General features: G+C 34.5%; 1 protein-coding gene across 5 annotated transcripts in view; it reads left to right on the plus strand.

Moving 5' to 3' along the window:
- LRFN5 (leucine rich repeat and fibronectin type III domain containing 5) overlaps positions 1-25,080 on the plus strand; it is a 235,864-nt gene that overhangs the window by 200,877 nt on the left and 9,907 nt on the right. For 4 of the 5 annotated variants that reach the window (XM_072838415.1, XM_072838417.1, XM_072838416.1 and 1 more), the window contains 2 exons: positions 17,542-18,946; positions 21,639-22,351. In XM_072838415.1, coding sequence (XP_072694516.1) covers positions 17,562-18,946; positions 21,639-22,351 — 2,098 coding nt within the window. In that variant the 5' untranslated portion in view covers positions 17,542-17,561. Of the gene's footprint in view, positions 1-17,541; positions 18,947-19,289; positions 19,482-21,638; positions 22,352-25,080 lie in introns of those variants that run through there. The other variant, XR_012036531.1, reaches the window with a different exon arrangement.

Genomic DNA, 25,080 nt, shown 5'->3' on the forward strand with positions numbered 1-25,080 from the left:
TTCTTCATCCCTGACTTCTCCAAAGGTCGCAGAAAATGAGTTCCTGCTTTCCAGGGACTCACTAACTAATGAAGCATAGTATGAATGAAAAATGCCATGCATGGAATGTATCTTTGGAGCATATCCCATCCCACTCCTATGATACTTCTTTTGCCTTAGTGATATCTTCTTGGCCTTAAAAGAGAAAAGATACTTCAATAAAGACTATTACTAATCACAGGACGCTTTAACTACATTTTAATATCCTAAGCATTTTGAAACATTTTTTGTGAAATATATCATTCATACTGAAAAGCATATAAAACAAACTTGTGCAGTATGATGAGTAATTGTAACATGAATGTCCAAAGAGCTTCCTTCTCAGTTAAATTGAATGTGCCAGTACCTCCAGATGCCTTTTATGTCACGTGGAGACCATATCCAACCCCTCCATGCCTCACAAATAAGCATAATCCAGATTTTTATGTTATTCACTTACTTGCTTTTCTTTATGGCTGCATCACTTTTTGAATATATCCCTAAGTTTTTCAAATTTATATCAATAAAGAGTCCATTGTGTTTATTCATGTCTTTCTTTTTTGTCAACATTATGTTTATAAATAACATGATGCTCCCTGTAGCTGGAATCAATCATTTTTATTGCTTTATAGTATTCCTTTGTTTAAATATACTCCAGTTTATATTTCCATTTTACTATGGATGGACAAATGAGTTGTTTGGGGCTATTACAAATAATACTACTGAAAACATTTCTTTGCATATCTTCTGAGCACATGTGCAACACCACAGGTCCTTGAGGATATCTCTGTTTTTATGATCAGAAAAAGCTCTCAGGACAGAACTGTTTCTGAGAAGTAGGCTTATTTCTATGTGATTTTATGTTTCCTAAAATTCAATCTAGTATACTTTACTGCCTTGTTAATTTTATGGAGATTTTTTTATGTTTTACATTAATATTTCATTCAGCTTTTTTAGAGTTAGTGAAAGGAACCATATTATTTCCCCCACATTATAAGAAAAAGAATACTATCAAGCATTTTAGTTTTAGTTTATTTTTTTAAATTGTAATCAAGTGCACATCCAATTTTACATCTCACTTTTCATCTAAATATTTTGTAATAATTTTCTATTGCCGTGGTGTTACAATAAATGTCAGGTTAGAACAATACACATTTATGATCTCAGAGTTTTCATGGATTAATCTGGGCATATCTTAACTAGTTCTTGTATTCAAGGTCTCATAAAGATACAATAAAATTATTGGCTATGTTGAGTTTTCACCTGGATGCTTAACTAGGGAAGAACCACTTCCAAACTTCCTCAAGTTGTTGGTAAAATACACGTCCTCCCTGCTGTTCAATCCTTACAATTTACTTCTTCAAAGCCGCAATGAAGAGAGAAAGTCTCTGCCCTCAAAATAATCATTATTTTTATTAACTCAAAGTCAAATAATTAAGCATCTTAATAATGTATGCAACGTCTTTACTTTTACCATATTCTCTTAGTTAAAAAAAAAAAAACAAGTTGCAAGTTTTTGCTGTACTAAAGAGGAAGATTAAAGCAGAAAATGTATCCATGATGAAATGGGAATAATAAGGACATCTTAGAATTCTGCCTACCATACATTGCATTATGTATTTTCCTATTATTTTTAACTATCAAAGATTTTTCATGACTGTATTGCATTCAAACATGAAGTATGATATAATTCATTTAAACACTAAATTATCAGGATATATTTTTGTTTTAATAGATATAAAATATTATGCCTAGTTTTTAAAAAATCTTCAATTTGAGTATAGTTGACAAGGAATGTTACATTAGTTTCGTGAACAACATAGTGATTCAATAAGTTTTTACCTTATGCTGTGTGCACCACAGTGTAGCTACCATCTGTCACCATGCAATGCTATTATAATATCATTATGATATCTCCTATTGTACCTTTTATTTCTGTGCCTTATTCATTTCATGACTGGAAGCCTATATCTCCCACTCCCCTTCATCCATTTTGTCCATTCACCCACTCTCCTCCCCTCTGGCAACCATCAGTTTATTCTCATTATTTATAGGTCTCATTCTGCTTTATGTTTCTTTGTTCGTATTCATTATTCATTTTGTTTTTCAGATTCCACATTTAAGTGAAATCATATGGTATTTGTCTTTCTCTGTTTTCTTTCACTTAGCATCATAACCTCCAGGTCCATCTATGTTGTCGCAAAGGCACAATCTTGTCCTTTTTATGGCTGAATAATATTCCACTCTGTATATACCACATCTTCTTTATCTGTTCATCTATAAAAGGAAGTTTGAATTGCTTCCATTTCTTAACTGTCATAAATAATGCTGCGATAAACATAGGGGTGTATATATCTTTTTGAGTTAGTTTTTTCATTTTCTTGGGATGAATACTTAATGGTGGAATTACTAGATCATATGGTAATTCGATTTTTAATTTTTTGAGAACCTCCATATTTTTTTCCACAGTGGCTGCACCAATATACATTCCCACCCACAGTATATAAGGGTTCCTTTTTCACCACCCCCTCACCAACACTTGTTTTTTGGCCTGTTTTATTTTTTGCCAATCTGAAAGGTATGAGGTGATATTGTGGTTTTGATTTGCACTGCCCTGATGCTGAGTGATATTGAGCATCTTTTCATGTGTCTGTTGGCCATCTATATGTCTCTATTGTGCCTAGATTTTAAGGTTTGGAAAGCTCTAGTCATATCTGAAAAAATATGTGAGCTTTAGTTTTCTCAGCTATAGATCAGTGGTCCTTAAAAATTGTGGAAAATAAGGAGTAGCAGCATTATAAAAATACTACTTAATGTCTAGCTAGCTCTGTTTTCAAAATCCTAAAAGCAAATACTAGCTGCTAGATTCATCTTAATTTTTTTAAAGATTCTATTTATTTATTCATGAGAGACTCAGAGAGAGAGGCAGAGACACTGGCAGAGGGAGAAGCAGGCTCCATGCAGGGAGCCGCATGTGGGACTCGATTCCGGGACTCCAGGATTACACCCTGGGCCGAAGGGAGCCGCTAAACCGCTGAGCCACCCATGTGTCCCTGGATTCTTCTTATTTAATAAATATTTGTGCCATGAGCTTTGACGGATGAAATTTGAAAAATATTCATAAATAAAAAAATAATAATTTTGTAAGTGAATAAATAACAATGAAAAATGTCCCCAAACGTAGACAATAGAATGCTATCAGTACATTTAAAATAATGTATTTCAGTTGTCTGCAAACCAGCTATATTCATCATATACTTCAGGGATTGCATGCTTATAGATTTTTTTTTAATTTTTTGCTTATAGATTTTAATACCAGTATCATGTTTATTTCAAAGTTTATCCAGCTTCAAAAAAGGGAGTATCTCAAACCAAACTCCTTATCTCTCATCACATTCAAACTCCTTTCCCCCCTATATATATTCCAAACTTTTTCTTTCCTATATAGGCTCTATATTAGCTATAGGCTCAATGTAACCTGATCCACCCAAGCCAAAGTTGAGATAGTAAGCCAACACTTGCACTTACCTACACATTTAATCAATATCTAAGTCAAATATTTTTACATTTCATTCACGTAACAGACATTATTTGTAGTTGACTCAATGTCTGAATTTTATAAAATTGTCCTTGGTTAGCTTGAAATAATTAATGAACTTTTTGAACTAATTTACTATCAAAAAATGTCCCAGGGATTGACTACTGATATATGATAAATGCATGTTAAACATGTTTACTCATTTAGATCACCATAATTTTTTTTTAACAATGTTGTAGGATTTGTTATAGCCCAGGGCAATACCTATCAAAAATCTCTCAATTAGTACACAATTTTTATAGTCCTATGACTCATTGCTTAACACATATAAATTAGTATTAATGGAATCCAGTTTAAAAAAATAAAATAAAATAAAATAAAGGAATCCAGTTTAAACTTCTTTTTATTTTACAGGAAATATGTGCTCACTACATATAATGTTTTAAAAATGTTTGAAATAAGGGATCCCTGGGTGGCTCAGTGGTTTGGCGCCTGCCTTCGGCCCAGGGTGTGATCCTGGAGTCCCGGGATCGAGTCCCACATCAGGCTCCCTGCATGGAGCCTGCTTCTCCTTTAGCCTGTGTCTCTGCCTCTTTCTCTCTCTCTGTGTGGTCTCTCATGAATAAATAAATAAAATCTTTAAAAAAATATTTGAAATACAGTCATATAGTTCAATGCATGGTATGTTTTGTCCTAGTCATTTTCGTTGTATTCATGTTTGGTGCTTTACTGTTCTTAACATCATACTGGAACCAGTTGAGATTAGTTTGGCCATGAGTAGCAGAGACTTTTCTGAATGGTAGTTTAAACATGATGGAAGGTAATCCAGGGCTGATAGAGCAACTCCACAATAGTGAGGAAGGCCTCCATTATCCTGACTCCTGATCCCCATCTTCAAGGTCACTTCAATTTCTAAGTTGGCTGCTAGAGTTCCAGACGTCATGTCCAAATTATAGTTGAGAAGAAGGTAGAGGGACAAAAGGACAGGAAGGGTATGTCACCTCCCTTTAAGCAGCTGCTTCTGAAGTTCTTGTCACCATTTTCACTTACACCTCATTGTAAGAAAATGACTCACATGATTATATCTCCCTGCAAAAGAAGCTAGAAAATAAACTCTTCATTCTGGGAAGTGATACAATAGGTAAAAATTAGATTTCTGTTACTAAAGAAGGGAAGAATGGATATTGAAAAGGCAACCAGTACTTACACACACTCATGTACATATGCACACATACAGATACACAAAGAGCCTGGGATATATATGAACATACATATATATGATATGATATTTTATATCATAAAACATCATATAAATTATATATATATATATATATATATATATATATATGATTGTTATCCTGTTTTGTTTTGTTTCATTTTTCCCTAAATATCTGCTTTGCTGCTGCTTCCAGTGAGGAAGCATTTATCATGAGTTGATCATTTTGTTTTACACCTATCTGTAGGCATGGGTTAGCATAGTGCTGTAAAAGCTTCACACAAACCCCAAACCAGAGGCATTGACAAATCATACAACTTTCACTTAAGATTCTCTTAGGGAGTATAAGAGGAAAATGTACTACCCAGGATACAAAAAACATCTTATAATGCTCCTAATTTCTCCTTCTTACACAACTCAAGGCAGTTGAATCAATCAGCTATCTCCCTTGTCAAGAACCTGCAAATATTGGGCTTTTTTCTTTCTATTCGTTTGTTTTTATTCAAATTCTGGTTAGTTAACATATAGTGTAATATTGGTTTCAAGAGTAGAATTTAGTGATTCATTATTTGCGTATAACAGTGCTCATCATAAGTGCCCTCCTTAATACTCATCACCCATCTAGCCCATCCCCACCCAACTCCTTCCATCTAAGTCTCTAAAGTTAAGAATCTCTTATGGTTTGCCTCTCTTTCTCTCTTTTTCCCTCTTATTCTCTCATTCTATACTTTATGCTTTTCTCCAGCCTCTAGTACCTTTTTTTTTTAAATTTTAGAGGTCATAAAATTCTAAATGTCTACTAATTTGAGCAATGTGTAAGAATATCTTTCAATTGTATTTTCACTAGCACTGACATTGTAATTTTAAAATTATAATTGTTTTACCAAAATAATGTTTTTATTCACATTTTAATTACTAAAGCTTTTAACACTTTCTAGGACATTTGCTAAGTAGTTGGATCCATCTTCACTCATTTAACAAATACCTACTTAAAATCTATTTTGTGCCATTTCTTCCTCTAGGCGTCAAGGATGCGGTGGTGAATAAAATATAAGTAAGACAAGAAGCCATTAAAAAGTTTTTGATCTGCTTTAAGTTTTAACAAGATCACTCTGACTGGTTTGTGGAAAATAGATTGAAGAAGGATAATGGCTGAAGTGTTAACTAGTTAGGAGGCTACTACTATGGTCTAAGGGGAAGATTATGAAAGGTCATAGCAGTAGGCATGATCCCATCATGTATATATTCTTCCCGTACAGTGTAGAGGATTATTAATGAACTGGATTTGGTATATGACAAAGGGAGAGAAGTAATGAATAATTCCAGAATTCTGGGTCTGGACTTTTAAAAGGACCAGGTTTCAGAGGCATCTGGCTAGCTCAGTGGATACAGCATGTGACTCTTGATTTTGAGGTCATGAGTTCAAGCCACATGTTGGTTGTGATTACTTAAAAAATAAAATCTGAAAAACAAGAAATAGGTTTTAAATAATCACAGAGAATTACTATAGTAGGAGTAAAGCAGATTTGAGAGAGAAAATTAGGAACTCAGTTGCAGACATGTTAATTTTGAGAGTATTAGAAATCAAAGTGAAATAGAATGTCCAAGCTTCTAAGAATTATCTGTCTGTATCCTTTATTCAGTTTATCTTAAGTTTACAGTTTTTTATACAATCGGGCATGGGCTTTTCATGTAATAATACTATTATGTTACTTGGTGAAATATGCTTAATATCAAATTAAAATGATCATTCTGTTATAAAAAGCAAAACAATGCTGACAAAAAAATAGGGGAATCTAATAAGACTGGTAGGGTGGGTGTGTTTGAGAGAGATGGAAGGGAAGGAGGAAGGGAGAAAGGAACAGGGGGAAAAAGAGAGGAACAGGAAGAGAGAGTGGAAAAAGAAACACACACACACACACACACACACATTGCTTTCAGTGATATAAAACTTCCATATGGTCTTAGTTTGTCAAAACATTCTGTAGGAGTACTGCCGGAACTTTCCACCCACACACATATTTAGTGTTTAAATCCTCAGTAAATTCACTACACTTCCTCTGTATGTGTGTGTGTCCTTCTTTCCTCTCCATTCTTTCTATTTTCAGTTAGATTTTCCATTGTTGATAACTTGGCTGCCTCAATGCCCACAATAATATCAAGAGAAAGTGTAAACCACATTTTTTTTTCCTGAAAGATTATCCAAGTTTCTGAAGATGCCTGAATTGTGTCAAACAACATCTCTGTGCTGATGATCCTGTCTGCATTGCTCCATAACTGTGCCTGTTTAATTGCTATGGCAACAGCACAATAGAGCCAATATAACCTCTGAGACTGGAGACTCCTTACATGAAATGTTAAACACCATTAAGAAAACTGAAACAGGGATCCCTGGGTGGCGCAGCGGTTTGACGCCTGCCTTTGGCCCAGGGCGTGATCCTGGAGACTCGGGATCGAATCCCACGTCGGGCTCCCGGTGCATGGAGCCTACTTCTCCCTCTGCCTATGTCTCTGCCTCTCTCTCTCTCTGTGTGACTATCATAAATGAATAAAAATTAAAAAAAAAAGAAAACTAAAACATAATGGATAGCATGACATCTCAAAGGCTCAGAGACTCACCTTTCAGAATTCTAAAGAAAAAGGGTAAATCATTTACTGGATTTGAAACACTGATTAATGGCATTTAAATTTGTGTTATATCCCATCTTATACCCTTTCAAAATGTCATAAAATCAAGGTGAATTCTGAGGCAGGAGCTGCTGTATTCTTGGAAATTAGAAGAAAACAGGGTCATCTGCTACTTTGCAATGGCACGATAGTGGTTTCATGGCATTTCACATCTGTGATGATGTTCCCTATCCTGGACCTTTCTTCTCCTCCATGTCTGTTGAAACTTGCAAACTGATTAGCCTGCAAAGAGATGTGATATAAAGAGATACGGGTGAATGAAGTCAAGGTTGGAGTGTTAGACGACTAATAACGTCTTCAGACTTTGCCTGAGATTCAGTTTCCTCATCATTCAATACCAACCCAAGAGTGGAACACAAGCTCTTTCTACCCTGATGTTTCCCACCGGCATGCTATGGGGCGATGGGAACACACTTCAGTTTTAAAGTTGATGGAAAGCCACAGTGTATCTTGGAAAATATCTCTGTATCTCAGAGTTTCCTTTGCTGTGACTGACTATGTAAAGGCCCCAGGCTCTTCTCTCCCAGGGTGTATTTCCTTCAGCCTCCTTTTCCACACAATGACCTTTCATTTTAATTTTTCAAATTGGAATTTGGCTCACCCTTGTTTCATTGCCCCCTTTAAAATCCATGCTGCAGACTACTCACTATTCCCATACAAAATGTATTGTCAAATGATTATGCTAAAGAAATAACCATCTACTCCCCAGATAAATTATACCTATTCCTTAGAGGCACTACTCTCTTAATTAGTTGAAGTTCTAAATATAAATTATCTTACACTTTTATACACATTTCACCCCTCCCACTTCCCACATATTTCCCACTTGTATCTGAACATCCGCAAGGAGTGCTTACAATCAACAGAAATTCATTTTAGCAAGCCACTTGCCACCTGTGCCAGTTGACCCAGCTTCAAACTACTGCTGTTCTCACTGTTGGGAATCTTCACAGCCTCTTAGCACTAGGCTGTTTTAGGCTGCTTTCTCTCCCCAAGCTATTTTCTGCAGGAGAGAATACATTCTCTTTCAGAGTTGCTAGTAGTATTTATTCTCAGAATCCATGGACCCTCAATGACATTATAGAGTTTCTGCAGGCAGACTTCCAAGTGGGCCAGAAAAGGGGGCCCATATCAGTGGGAAAATACTGAGACCTCTTCATACACAGAAATCACTCTCCCTTTTATGAAGTGGAAACTATATTCTTAAAAGAATAGTTATTATTATGGCCTTAAGTTTTTGGGTAACTTCAGTCATGTCTTGACATAACAAAAATAAATGAATGATGGTAGTTAAGTGTGTCATTTGGGTTGTCATTAAGTCTCTGTCAAGCTGCTTTTATATCTCTACTGTGTATGTCTTCACTGTAGTAATCTACTAGCACTTTTTAAATGTAGTTTTTTTACAAACAGAGATCAGGAACATAAATGAGGAAAACACTTGATGAACTAAAGGAATCATTATTGTTAGAATAAACACCTTATGTCTGAGTGCTACATAATCAGAAAAAACACAAATTACATATATATATATATATATATATATATAATATCCCATATATATATATATATGGCATCATCTTATCTTAGGAAAAGCTTGGGTTTGGAAATAGATCTCCATCTTAGACTTACATTTTTTTCTTTTCTTTCTGGTGGCCTTGAGGGGATTCCTTAATATTTCTTAAATTTTATTTCAGTATATAAAATGAGAAAAAAAGAACCATTTTATATGGAGTTCTATAAAGATTAAATAGGATTTGGTACGATAAGTACATTGTATAACAGGTCAATCTTAGTTTTCTGATCTAAGCTAAAAAAATTAATATTAAAAACATTTTTGGGGCTGCCCGGGTGGCTCAGTGGTTTAGCGCCACCTTTGCCCAGAGGATGATCCTGGAGACCCCGAATCGAGTCCCATGTTGGGCTCCCTGCATGGAGCCTGCTTCTCTCTCTGCCTGTGTCTTTGCCTCTCTCTCTCTGTGTCTCTCATGAATAAATAAATAAAATCTTAAAAAAAAAAACATTTTTTAGTGATGCCTGGGTGGCTCAGCAGTTGAGCACCTGCCTTCAGGCCAGGGCGTGATCCCAGGGTCCAAGGATCGAGTCCCACATTGGGCTCCCTACGTGGAGCCTGCTTCTCTCTCTGCCTGTGTCTCTGCCTCTCTCTCTGTGTCTCTTATGAATAAATAAATAAAATCTTAAAAAAAAAAAAACTTTTTTTTAAAAGAAATGATATCTCTTTGTATAGCTTTCACTTTAATTCTAAAAAACAAAGAAGTACCAAAATACTATACATCTATGAGGTAGATAGAACATGACAAATATTCTATTTATTAAACTTGTTTGTGTTATCAGTTTCTCAGTCTCATTTCCTCATGTATAAAATAAAGAGATCAATACTTCCTTCACGTTACCTATGCTCAATGGTAAGTATTAATTTTTAAAATAATTGCTTATTTTAGTAACTGAGCTCTTATCTGTACTATTTTAGTGTAAGTAATATGGATTTAGGTATACTTATGCCATGTTGAGTAAAAATATATATATGTATACACACAGGGATAACAAAAATTACACATTCCTCAAAGACTCATTTTATTTGTATAAATTTAAATATCAAAATGCTTTTCACAGTCTGCCTCCTATTATTATTGTGAATGTGCTTATCCTCATCCAATTTCAGCCTTCTAAACTTGGTAGGTTCTAGGAAAGCACCTTGCATGTACTGCAGATGCTAAATAAATATTGCTGAAGAAATTAGTAAAAGAATGAGTGAATTGATGCACAAGTGAATTTTTTAAAGATTTAATTTTCAGTGTACTTGGGAATTTTGCTAGAGATTTTTAAAATCAAAGATCAAAGAATACTTGTTCAAGGTTATAGTTGCCTTGTTTTGACATTCGAATTTAGCAGGTTCAATAGTAATATTCTCTGTATATGGTTTAGTAGAGAATAGAGGGATAATGTCCATTTATAGTACTTGGAAAAAATAAACAGAAAACCTAAAATATTAGAAATGATTATCAAATGTGTTTCATTATCTAAACTGTATTACAAAATATCCTTTACAGTACTATAACCATTTTGACACCTCCTAAAGCAATTCATCAACATCAATAGGCATCAGCATCTGTTCCCAGGTATTAGCCTGGGCAAAGGGACACTAATTGAATTGATAGAGTTCTGTCGAATGATGGTGAGGTGGCTTCTGAGGAGTCCAATAGCTTTTCTTTAACTCAACATATAAATTGGTACCATAGTGGTTTCTGCAGAGAATAGATTATACTCTCAGTTGGTTGTAAAATCTAAATTTGCTTGTATATCCTGTTCTAGTTGCCAAATAAATACTGATTCTCTTGAGCATATGTTGTGTAATAACCATGGGCTGAAAGAGGGATGCAGTACTGGAAAATCATTTTCCAGTTTTGTGTGATAGACTCTTCTTTGTTTATAAATGTGTCACTTTGTGTCTGAAAAGAATTAGCTTGAAAGAACATATAATGTAGAGATGTGTAAATATTATCTAGAGAGCTACAGCTGTATGACTATTTACTGAGTTTTATCCCCACTCAAATGTTATTATTAAAAACAGATCTGTGTTGTTTGCATTTAACTGGTTACAGAAGGCAATAGACAAATGTTTTAAAAGAGTTTAACTTAACTAGATGAGAATGGGGTTAGTGTGTTTGATGATCTTCATATTTTTAAATCATGAATTCCAACAAAACACAACAACTACTCTTCTCCTCCATTCACACTCATTTTCTTCAAGTGATAATATATTACTTCAATAAATAAATATGTCAATGATTAGTTTGTGAGTTTGTGGGAAGTAAAAAATGTTCCTTTACATGATCCCTATCTTCCATCTTCTACAAATTTTGAAATCTCTACTCTGACCTAAGATAACATGGGATAGGTCATTAATCACAATCGTGAGTCTTTCATTAAACAGGTCTCACCTAAGCAAAAAATAAACATAGGATTAAGAAAGTGATCCACATTTTATTCCAAACTTAATCTTACTTTCTAAATCACCATATGGGCAGTGAAATCATATCAAGCAGTGTATATATTGGTGAAGTAAATCAGATTATGAAACAGGATGTATAATTTGAGTTGGAAAGGAATCACATCTTTGAAGATATATGGCAGAATTAAGAAAATACGCATTTCTAAAATATGACTAAGTTCTACTCAGCTACCAATAATGTGTCACTTTATAAGTTCTTCCTTTGGAACTGGAATTTGGAAACAAAATAGAGACCCAGGTTGCCTTTTTTTAAACTTAATCAACTATATTGAAGCACACTTGACATAGAATGCACCGACATTAGGTGTAGAGTCAGTGAATTGTGATGTATACACCAGTATGTATCCCACTCTTGCAAATAAGATACAGGCTGTTTCCGGGACCTCCCCACCACCACCCCAATATTTCCTTGTGTTCTTTTCCAATCAACCACCCTCCAACTAGGCAACCACTGGTTTGATTTCTTTGTAGGCTAGTTTTGCCTGTTCTAAATGCACATATACTTGGAAGCGTACAACATGTATTGTTTTACTTCTGAAATTCTTCTGTTAGAGAAAATCTTTTTGAAACTTGAAATGATCAGGCGGTCATAACAAAGTACCACAAATAGGGCAGTTTACACTGAAGTTTATTGTCCCACAGTTCTGAAAGCCAGAAGTCCAAAATCAAGGTGTCTGGCATACCTGGTTCCTATTGAAAGCAGTGAAAAAGAATCTATTCTCTTCCTACCCTCTAGATTCTGGTAGCCTTAGGCATTCCTTGGCTTATAGATATTATTCTTATTGTGCTTCATGCTGTCTTCCCTTTACACATGTCTACCTTTGCGTCCAGATTTCCTTTGTTTATAAGCACACAATCAATTATATTGGATTAGGGCTTGCACTAATCACCTCACCTTAACTTGATAATCTGCAAAGACCCTATTTCCAATTAGACTCACATTCAATGGTACTGGAGATTAGGACTGCAGCTTTTTCTTTTTAATGGAGATATAACTGGGATATAACATTGTATAAATTCAATGTTTAAAACATGTTGATTTGATACATTTATATATTGCAATAAGACTTCTGCTGTAGCATTAGCTAACACCCTTATCATGTCACATACGTATTTCTTTTTGTGTGGTGGGAACATTGAAGATCTAGTCTCTTAGCAACTTTGATGTCTATAATGCAATGTTGTTTTCTGTAATTACTACACCATGCACTAGATTTCCAGGACTCATTTATCTATTGGTTGTAAGTATGTATGTACCTTTATTCGACATCTCCCCAATGCCCCAACCTCCCAGCCCCCTGGTTACTACCATTGTACATTTTGTCTTTGAGATAATTTCCTTAGGTACTCTGTATTTTCAGATAAGAATGGGGAAGAATTGGGGAGGAAAAGAAAATTGAAATGAATCTTCCAGGAAATCCAGACTTTCAGTTTTAGAAGAATGATGGGTAAGAAGTAGAAGAGCACAAGGAAAAATAAGTCGCTTAGGGGTTTCAGCTATAAAAGGACTTAGAGAGGGGATGGAGAGCTCAGTCCTTTTCTTCCTAGACAGGTGTGTTTGATTTTAAACCACAGAGTGTCTAGGGTTGAATTGGTAGGATACAAGAAACTTCTTAGATGAAACCTCTACCTTCATAGAATCTAAGGCAGTTCAACTGCAGCCAAAAACAATGAAATGCAGGGATGAGATCAAAGATCAAAGAGCTCTCATTGGCCACCAAAAAAAAAAAAAAAAAAGCTGGAAGCAGAGATGTAAACTTGGCTGAGGTCTCCAAATATTTGGAAATCACATAGTCCATCTATAGAACAGATCTCCAAAACCATCCTAGTACTAAGATCCCATGTCTTCTTGAATAGCAAATTCCCAAGCTTGGTCTCAAAACAGTTGAGACTGTAGTGAACTGAATTATGATAATACCATAACAAATGACAGAGTTAACTGCACAGCATAGAAAGCAAGACTGTAAAACTCTGAAAAGATAACATAAGAGAAACCCTAAATGATCTCAGGTATGGTGGTGCTTTTTTAATATACAACATCTAAGATATGATCCATGAAAGAAATGATTGATAAGCTGGATTTCATTGATATTCAAAACTTCACCTCCACAAAGGACAATGTCAAGTGAATGCAAAGACAAGCCAGAGACAGGGAAAAGTATTTGCACAAGACACATCTGATAAAAGACTGTTATCCAAAATATACAAAGAAGTCTTAAAACTCAATGATAAAAAAAAAAAAACATAATTTAAAAACAGGCTAAAGACCTTGATAGACACTTCAACAAAGAAGATATACAGAGGGCAAATCAAATATTGAAAGATACCCTACATTGTAAGTCATTCAGGAAATGCAAATTAAAAGAGATGCTAGTACACACCTATTAGAATGACCAAAATCTGGAACACTGACATCACGTGCTGGGAAGGCTATGGTGCAACAGAAAGTCTCACATTGCTGCTGGGAATTATGGTGGAGCCACTTTGGAAGACAGTTTGGCACTTCCTTACAAAACCAAATATATTCTTACCATACAGTGCAGCAACCATACTCTCTGGTATTTACCCAAAGGAGTTAAAAACATATATCCACACGAGAGGCTATACACAGTTTTGAAGAGCAGCTTAATTCAGAATTACCAAAACTTGGAAGCAACCAGGTGTCCTTTAGTAGATGGATGGATAAATGAACTTTAGTACATACAGAAAATGGTATAATATTCACTGCTAAAATTAAGTGAACTAGTAAGCCATGAAAAGATATGGAGGAACGTATTACTGAAGCTTATTATTAAGTGAAAGAAGTCAATCTGAAAAAGCTACATACTATATAATTCCAACTATATGAATTCAAGAAAAGGCAGAATTATGGAGACAGTAAAAAAAAGAAAAAAGAAAGTCAGTGGCTGCCAGGGATGAGCCAGGGGAAGATGAATAGCCAGAGTGCAGACGCCTTTCAGGGCAGTGAAAATGCTCTGTATATACTGCAATTGTGGACATTTGTCATTGTACGTTTGTCCAAACCTGTAGAATGAATGTACGACACCAAGAGTGAACCCGATGTAGACTATGAACTTTGGGCGATTATGATGTGTCAAAGTTGATGCACTGATTGCAGCAAATGTTCCATTCTTGTGGGAATGTTGTTAATGGAGAAGCCTGTGTATGTGTGGGAGGATTTGGTTTAGAGGAAATCTCTTTACTTCCCTCTCATTTTTGTTGTAAACCTGAAACAGTTCTAAAAAATGAAGCACTGAAAAGTTTGTTAAACTTTTCAAAGATAGACTGGTTTCTCTCTACCCCAATTTATGCCAGATAGGTCCTCTTATTTACTTTTCTGTTTGGGTGGGGACGTTAGAGGACATCTATGGAGCTCTTCCCTTTCATCAAAGACTATTACTTTCTGGAATATAGTTACTGAAAGTTTATATCCTCATTTTGATGTTGTTATTAAAAAAAAAAAAAAGCAAGTAGTGAGTGTCCAGCTCATCTAGCTTATTTGATTGCTAGGGTGCAAATGATGTAGGGTTGGTTTTTGTTTGATTCTTTTGTAGCTTTTAGTATCCATACCAGAAGCACTATTTATAAACAGATTAAAACACAACAGAAATGTTTTATAAAAATATCTACCCACAGATATACCATTTCTGTTGTTTTTCATCGTTTTGTAAAGATTCAAGTTTCCAACTGATACGATTTTCCATCAACCTGAAGAGATTTCCTTTATATTTTCTTATAGTGCAGTTCTTATGGTAATGGAATTTTCAGTTTGTTTGTCTCAAAATGTTTTTATTTTACCTTCGTTTCTTGTGAATATGTAAGTTCCCACCCAGACTGACTCTTTTCTTGAAGTGCTTGCAATTTCCAAAAAGAAATCAATGAAGAGTCAGCCATTATTTTTATTTTGTTCAGTTTATTTTCTTGTAATGTGCCTTATTTCTGTGCTGCTTTTAAGATCATTGCTTTTTTCTTTGGTTATCTGCAATTTGATTATAATGTGTCCTGGTATGATTTTCCTTGTTTTGAACTTGGATTTATTGATTGCTTTTTATTAGAAATGTGAAAAATATTTGCCTTTATGTCTACTTTAAAGCCTTCTTCTGATGTTCCAATTATATGCTTATTAATATTTTTGACTTCTTAATATTCTTTCACAGATCACCGAGTTTTTGTTCATTTTATCCCTCCATCTTCCCCCTACCTCCCCAGTGTTTCAGTATTGCCCTGTTTCTACCTATAGGATTACTGAAGTTCTTTCTTCAGATAACGCTCTTCTTTCTGCTGTTCTGTCTCATAAATTCAAGCCACTGAAGACTCTCTGCACTTGCCCATCCTCTTGCCCACCCACAAGTCTCCTTGTCTTCCTTCCTGTGCTATGCTTTGAAAAGGGTCTCCAGGAGCAATGATAGGGTTCATTAATTTTTTTATTTGCTTTTCTCAAAGATCACCATTCTGCGCTTCTTTTTTTTTCCAGTATGTGAAAACTATATATATAGTTCTTTCATATATATATATATATATGTCTAAATACATATATGTCTAAATATATATATATATATATATATATATATATATATATATTTGTACTTAACATTGCTGCTTATTGCGGACAGGCTAGTTCAGTGCCAGTTATTCCATCATAAAGAGAAGAGTAAGACTACTTCATTTGTTGAGCTTGACAGTTCTTATACATTACAACCACATTGAATGTGACTTAAAATAGGCATAAGATAAATCAAACCTATATGAATATGTTTTATTTAGAAAAGTTGGTACATTATTTCCAGAATAATTCCATATTTTATGTCTTCATCAGTTAAAAATTTGATTTTTTTCTAGCTATTTTCCTTGGCATTTAAAACCGCATGTAACTTATAAGAACTTTTAATTGCATATGTATTAGTATTTTAATTTTTCTTTTTTTAAATTTTTATTTATTTATGATAGTCACAGAGAGAGAGAGAGAGAGAGAGGCAGAGACATAGGCAGAGGGAGAAGCAGGCTCCACGCACTGGGAGCCCTACGTGGGATTCGATCCCGGGTCTCCAGGATCGCGCCCTGGGCCAAAGGCAGGCGCCAAACCGCTGTGCCACCCAGGGATCCCAGTATTTTAATTTTTGATGATTAATTTCAAGAATAAATATTTCAGATCAAACTGGGAAATGAGAGTATCAAGATATTTTAAAAATTATATTTGGGTAAATTTACGTACATTAAGATTTTAAAAGAAAAAGTGGAATTATAGCATCTTTTGGGACTCACTGTCAAGAATTTTGATGACTACTTTTCAGAAATTATCTTCAAAAATCCAATTTTATATTGAATAAACTATTCTAATATTTAAGGAGCTCAGAGTATTTGTGGTAAATTTTTAGCCCTTTTATTTTTGAGAACCTTTATTTGCAGTTAGATTGTGAAGGTTATACTATGTTCAAGATGGTTTGTAAAGATGAGTAAAGTTTAATTAATGATTAATTACTTTCAAATATGTTACAAAGTTAACAATAACAAATGCTGTCTTTTATTGTTTCTATTCTGTAAATTGAAATGCTTACAAATCCTTTTTTTTTTTTTTTTTCAAATCCTTAAATATATCTTTGAAACTTATAAGATGGTTTTTCAGGGTTATGGGGAAGTTTCTTAACTCCTACCCTCCAGTCTGAGCTGAATGTCACTTTGTTGTACATCAAGGAATACCCTGGATATATTTCAAAAATAGCACATAATTTACAGAATTGTAATAATCTATTGGCTTCTTTGTTTTCTCCATTTGATTTAAAATCCCATGAGGCAATGAATGGTACATTTTTCATCCTAGTGTCAATTATAGCCTATAATACAGAGTGGATATTTTATACTTGTTTGTTAAGTAAACAAATGAGTAAATCATTTCTGTATTGCAGTTGTATGTTGGCAAATTGAACACCAATAAAAAATAAATTTATCATTAAAAAAATAAAATAAAAAAATAAAAAGGATTGTTCCAGCAGGAATATGAACTTTAGAGAAATGACTGGATGCTAACACTACATTTTGTATCTTTTCTTACAGGCTCTTAAATCTGATCTACAATGGAAAAATTTCTTTTTTATCTGTTTTTCATTGGCATAGCAGTGAGAGCTCAGATCTGTCCAAAGCGTTGTGTCTGTCAGATTTTGTCTCCTAATCTCGCAACCCTTTGTGCCAAGAAAGGGCTTTTATTTGTTCCACCAAACATTGACAGAAGAACTGTGGAACTGCGGTTGGCAGACAATTTTGTTACGAATATTAAAAGAAAAGATTTTGCAAATATGACCAGCTTGGTGGACCTGACGCTATCCAGGAATACGATAAGTTTTATTACACCTCATGCTTTTGCTGACTTACGAAATTTGAGGGCATTGCATTTGAATAGCAACAGATTGACTAAAATTACAAATGATATGTTCAGTGGGCTTTCCAATCTCCATCATTTGATACTGAACAACAATCAACTGACTTTAATTTCTTCTACAGCATTTGATGATGTCTTTGCCCTTGAGGAGCTGGATCTGTCCTACAATAATTTAGAAACGATTCCCTGGGATGCTGTTGAGAAGATGGTTAGCTTGCACACCCTTAGTTTGGATCACAATATGATTGATAACATTCCTAAGGGGACATTCTCCCACTTGCACAAAATGACTCGGCTAGATGTAACATCCAATAAATTGCAGAAGCTACCACCTGATCCTCTCTTTCAGCGAGCTCAGGTACTAGCAACCTCAGGAATAATCAGCCCATCAACTTTTGCATTAAGTTTTGGTGGAAACCCTTTGCATTGCAATTGTGAATTGTTGTGGTTGAGGCGTCTGTCCAGAGAAGATGACCTAGAGACTTGCGCTTCTCCAGCACTTTTAACTGGCCGCTATTTTTGGTCAATTCCTGAGGAAGAGTTTTTATGTGAGCCTCCTCTCATTACTCGTCATACACATGAAATGAGAGTCCTGGAAGGTCAAAGGGCAACTCTGAGGTGCAAAGCCAGGGGAGACCCTGAACCTGCAATTCACTGGATTTCTCCGGAAGGAAAGCTGATTTCAAATGCAACAAGATCTCTGGTGTATGACAACGGGACACTTGATATTCTTATAACAACTGTAAAGGATACAGGTGCTTTTACCTGCATTGCTTCCAATCCTGCTGGGGAAGCAACACAAACAGTGGATCTTCATATAATTAAGCTCCCTCACTTACTAAACAGTACAAACCATATCCATGAGCCTGATCCTGGTTCTTCAGATATCTCAACTTCTACTAAGTCAGGTTCTAATGCAAGCAGTAGTAATGGTGATACTAAAATGAGCCAAGATAAAATTGTAGTAGCAGAAGCAACATCATCTACTGCACTACTTAAATTTAATTTTCAAAGGAATATTCCTGGGATACGTATGTTCCAAATCCAGTACAATGGTACTTATGATGACACTCTTGTTTACAGGTAAGAGAAATTAACCAAATGTTTATATTTACCATGCATATTAATGTAGGGTTTCTTCATGTACTACTGACTTGTTTTTTTTAATTGGCAGTGCTACTCTGTGTTCTAATTACAGCACTCCATTTTTGTTAAAGTGTACAATGTAAGGTTTGTGAAAGGTGAATACCTGTGGGGAAATATTTTGAATTTTTAGAGAGTTCAAATTTATATTTAATATTATGCTTACTTACCTTTTTCCCCTTCATCTAAGAGATGTGACTATCAGAGAATAAGATTGATTTATTTTAAAAACTCAAAAACATACCAGAATTTACACATCCACATGAGTGTTCTTTCCTTCAAGGAAGTCACGTTGGGAGGCTATTCCATTATCCCAATGATGCTGGCATTGCTCAAAGCACTTTTGGAATTATCTTTAGAATCTTCGTCATACTATTTTGAATATCCTCAGTGGTGGCAAATCTTCGTCTTTTGAGGGTGAATTTGAATTTTGGAAACAAGCAAAAGCCATATGGAGCCAAGTCTTATGAATAAGGTGGGTGATCAAGATGGGTATTGCCATTTTTGGTCAAAAATAGGATGTAACTATAAAATAATGAGACTGATTTTTTTGAGTGATTGAGTTATATGCATGTGTATTGTTTCATATATACTGGTTCTTAAGACAGTTCCAAAGAGAAAGTTGATAAATATTTTGAGCAGTGAAAGTATCACTGGAGTTAAGTACATAATCTTCTCATAAGGACTTTGATGGAGAATTTCATTCTGATTATAGATTTTCTGGTATGTTTTTCTAAAGTTCAGCCTCATTGATTTATAGTCACATCTTGTCCAATTTTCAATTGGAAATATACATTTTTACCTCTCCATATAATTTCACTCATGATAGACTATTATTACTCCTAGGAAATGATGCAAACTCATGGTTTTGAAATATACATATATATTTTTTGTCTTGAAGCTTTTCTGAAATAAGATTAACTCAATTTTATATACCCAGGTGAATTCTTGAAGATAATTTGATTTTCACTCATGTATGGAAATGAGAGAACTGTTTAAAAATGAGCATGGGCTGGTGGAAAAGACAAAACTGGCCCAGCTAGCCATATGATCCATCCTGGGCAAAGTTCTACCTGACTGGGTTTTAATTTCCTCCTCTTTAAAAGCAAGCGATTAAAGTAAATTATTTCTAATATCCCTCTCATCACTAAACATATGATCATGTAGACTATGATGCATGCATATTAGCATAAAGTAGTTTGTCCTTCTCATACTCAGCTCTTTATCTGGGCTATCCATTATTTAACCTTTTGTCAAAGAAGAATATGTGCTTCTACCCCTCACCTTCACGTAGCTACTAACATTTTATTTATTTTATTTTATTTTATTTTATTTTATTTTATTTTATTTTATTATTTTATTTTATTTTATTTTATATATATGTGTAAATAGGTCAGCTTTTACTTTCCAAATTATACGATTCTCATCTTGCCATGATAAGTAAATTCTATGTGACCTTCAGAAAATTGCTTGAATTTCCTGACTTCAGTGTTTGTCATCAATAAAATAGTAATGCCTACAGTAACTGTAAGAATAAAATTATAGTGTTCCAAAAAAAAGGATAAAATTATAGTATATATAATGTGCTTAGTAATGCCTGCTGTTTATCATGCACTAAATGATAGTGATTTTAATCACAAATACATACTCTAGCCTGTTTCCTAGTTTATTTAGAACACATCTAGGTTGTATAATGGATTAGCATTGCCAAATTTTAAAATTTCCTAAAAAATTCTTTCAGGGAAAGCATATAGTTTCAAGAATTATTTTTCTAAATGAAATTTTAGTTTAGGTCATATTTGATTGCTACTTAAAAAAAAATGGAAAAAAAAGCATCCGTGGAAGAGTTTTGTGATATAATGGACTGAGTTATCTATAAACTTTTATCAAACTTTAGCAACTATTCTGAAGGTAATTTCATCAGCCCACAATGGGTAGGATGATGGATTTATGCTCTGGTCAACAGCCTTGCCCTGTTCATGTTTTTAGGATAATATTCCTCATGCATTTTCATCAACCTCATTTTTAGATAGTAACATACTGAAAGCCACATGTTGAAGACATTAGAGAAGGCTGAGATCTGTAAATAAAGTACTTTAATCGTAGTAATTAGTGGAGTTATTAAAGATAGGTTAACTGGTACCATTCCATAGCAGCTTAAAACTGACTTGGAAAACAAATACTCTGATGCCTTTCCATTCTGGTTTCTAATGTGATTGTCAGTGTTTTCCCTTCCTTCAAATTGGCTTTTAGTCACAAAGGTGTTGTAAGTGCTAAATGGATTTGTTTAGTAGTCAGATAATGTCACAGTCACACCTTTCAAAAGCAATTTGTCATAAATGATTTTTTAGCCATGGCTTTTATCAGGAGGTCTGCTTTGCCAGGCAATGTAATTAGTAAGCTTGTCAAGGCCTGGTGCAGGCACCATTAATACAATGTAGAATCCAACAATGACTTTTAGCCATTTTACATAGGTAAATATAAGATTAGATCATTTTCTCGTATTTTGTATCTGTTATAAATGTGCTTATCTTAATGAGTACTGAAATGAAACAGAACTGAAGTCATAATGGCTCTGTGTGTATATATATGTCTTATTTTTAATATTAACACAAACTCCATTGTCCCTCAGAATGATACCTCCTACGAGCAAAACTTTTCTTGTCAATAACCTGGCTGCTGGAACTATGTATGACTTGTGTGTCTTGGCAATATATGATGATGGCATCACTTCCCTCACTGCCACCAGAGTCGTGGGTTGCATCCAGTTTACGACGGAACAGGATTATGTGCGATGCCATTTCATGCAGTCCCAGTTTTTGGGAGGCACCATGATCATTATTATTGGTGGAATAATTGTAGCATCTGTGCTCGTTTTCATCATCATTCTAATGATCCGGTATAAGGTTTGTAACAATAATGGGCAACACAAGGTCACCAAGGTCAGCAATGTCTACTCTCAAACTAATGGGGCTCAGATACAAGGCTGCAGTGTGACGCTGCCCCAGTCCATGTCCAAACAAGCTGTGGGACATGAAGAGAATGCCCAGTGTTGTAAAGTTGCCAATGACAATGTGATACAATCTTCAGAAACTTGTTCAAGTCAGGACTCCTCTACCACTACCTCTGCTTTGCCTCCTACCTGGACTTCAAATGCTTCTGTGTCCCAAAAGCAGAAAAGAAAGCCTGGCACAAAGCCAAGTGCTGAACCACAGAATGAAGCGGTCACAAATATTGAGTCCCAAAACACTAACAGGAACAACTCCACTGCATTGCAGTTAGCTAGTCGACCTCCTGATTCTGTCACAGAGGGGCCCACATCTAAAAGAGCACACTCAAAGCCAAGTAAGTTTCTCACTTTGCCTGCTGAGAGATCCAGAGCGAGGCACAGGTACTCCCTGAATGGAGAATTAAAGGAATACTATTGTTATATTAACTCACTGAACATATGTGGACGGTCTAAAAGAAGCATGTCTATGAATGCGATGTTAATTCAATCCAACAGTTCTGATGGGCATAGTGGAAAAGCAACTCTTTCCGATTCTGAGTGGATATTGGAAAGCACTGTGTAACCTATTATTTCTTTTTAATGAAGAAATTACTTTGAAAACTCATATAAGAAATTGGAATTTGAAATTCCAGTTTTGTTTCTCTGATACATGCCTCATAGAGCCAAGGTGTATAAACCTTCTAGGTATAGTTTAATATATGAAGGTGACATATATAAAATGGTCTGGGGATAAAAGCATGACATAGCAGCAGTGCCTCTTCCCATTCTAGGGCTGGCTTCCAGGTTCTACAATAGCAAAATGCAAAATAAAGGTTGTCACCAGGTAAAAATGTCTTGCATAAATCATGCTATTTCCTCCAGTCTTAAAAAGGACCACCTAAACTGATGAGTATTTTTCAGTGAGTATATTGCATATTTTCTTTCAAGGACAGTAGTGTTTGTTTTCAGGCAGATATCAAAAAGGACAACTCTGTGTTCTTATGGTATTTAAAATGAAATATTCAGTAAGTATATCCAGACAGTGTTAAAATAAGTACCCTTCTAAAGAACATTCTTGGTTCAGGTGCCTTAATGGATTTATGGTATTTCTCATCCATGACTTAGCTTCTTTGATGGGAAGCAAAAGAATATTCAAGTGATTTTGCATTTATCAAAAAAAAATCTAGTTATTATAAGCTGCTACCTGCTACCCTGGGCATGTGAGGGTGTTTTCATTCATTCAGTATACATTTGCAGAATGAATGAATGTTATATTTTTCTTTATGGAAATTAAAAAGGGAGACAGAAATACAAGACATTATCAAAGGGATGTTTATTTTTATCACTAAGTAAAATGAAAAGATTACTTCTAGTGGGATTCTTACTACGTTTATAAGCAATATAAAGTCATCGCTCATTAACCAGGTAGTGATTTCATTTTTCCCTTCTTTCCTTTCCATAATTCTCAGTTGGAATGTTTCTTTGTTAGACTGAATGCGTTTATTTTAACCAAAACCTGTGATAAATTTAATTAGAAATTATTCAGCTTAGTGATAATCTATTATTTTTTTAAATTTAGTCAGACAATAATATTGCTCTTTGATATATGGCATTCTTGGACATCCACTGAAATCAAGGTATATAGATAAATGTTCCTATCTACTTATTGAAAATCTTATATGGCAACTTGATGGTGTTTTATTAAAGACTGGTAAATGGGGGTTAACATTAGGGCATTCTTTGGTGTTTGGGGAGGGACGTTGAAAATAAGCTTCCAGTGAGAGTCTTGTACACACAAAAAATTTAGCCATAATACAATAAGGTATGTACTTTATATATATAACATACTCCATGGGAGTAAGTTTTAGTATATATGCTGCCAAAGTGACACATGGGAGTAAGTTAAACACACAGTAAGTTTATTATTATCTTAAAGATCACTTGAAATATCATTAAAACACAGATAAGGAATGGTAGTCATTAGTTTAATTTTTTTCTACTAGAGGCATATATAAACATTTCAGTTAATTTTAACTTTACAGAGACACATCTTATATACACTTTTATGATGACATTCAGAAGCAGGTAAAATTAAAGCAGTTAAAGATTATTTTCCATGCCAATCTTGAAACAAATGATCTAATGGGCTAATGTTATCTTAGATTCATAAATGCCTTCTCTGCCCTGGTTCCTTTTCTGAAGTTTACTTTTCACAGGTCAAATGTATAGTTCTCTTGAGGAATAAATGCAATTACACGTGTGGTCATGTTTTGTTAAATCAAACGCATTATACAGAGTAAAGTGTATCTTCAACATTTTCTGTGATAATGCTCTAGTCCTGATTAAACATTTCTAGTTAACATCAATTACTTAATTCTTCAAAAGGTGTTGATTGGCAAAAGCATGTTGCTTTTCCCTTTCCTAGTTTTTACCTATATAGTATTAAAAAGTCCCAAACGTATCACTGCTTTTGAGATTTAAATAGATGAATCCCCAGAGAAAAAACCTCTGGCCTTATGAAGATTGTGGTCAAGGGGGCTCTGAAATCATGCATAAAGGACAAATTTAGCACATCTGCACCAAGCTGCACTGATCAGCTTATTTAATGTTTTCCACGTGCCTGTATTTTTAAAAATCAATTTTCTGCTTGTTTCAAATGAAATTTTAATTGAATATCTTTTATTTTTATAAACATTTAGAACTCTATAATATCTAATAATTGTAATTTATTCTGTTTGACTAAAGTCATTAAACCCATTTACATTTGTATTAGTTTTATAAGGCTGTTTTCAGGGTATATTAACCAAATGCATGAACACTTGTTTTTAGAAGTGATAAGGCTTATGTTTCTGTCTTTAAAAAGTTTATATTTAGAGAGATCAACAAAAGATTGTCCTATAGAGAGGATCAAATGTTTTTGTTTTTGTTTACAACTATATGAGAAACTAAAAAAAAAAAAAAACAACTATATGAGAAACTTTTTGCTCAGGGCAGTTTCAATGTGAAGTGACTGAAAAGTAAATCTGTGGGGAAGCTGAGGGTTATTACAGATACCCGGTATAAAACATAAAACCTAAAACATAAA

The sequence above is a fragment of the Canis lupus genome, chromosome 9 (genome assembly GCF_048164855.1).
Source record: "Canis lupus baileyi chromosome 9, mCanLup2.hap1, whole genome shotgun sequence".
Taxonomy (NCBI): domain Eukaryota; kingdom Metazoa; phylum Chordata; class Mammalia; order Carnivora; family Canidae; genus Canis; species Canis lupus.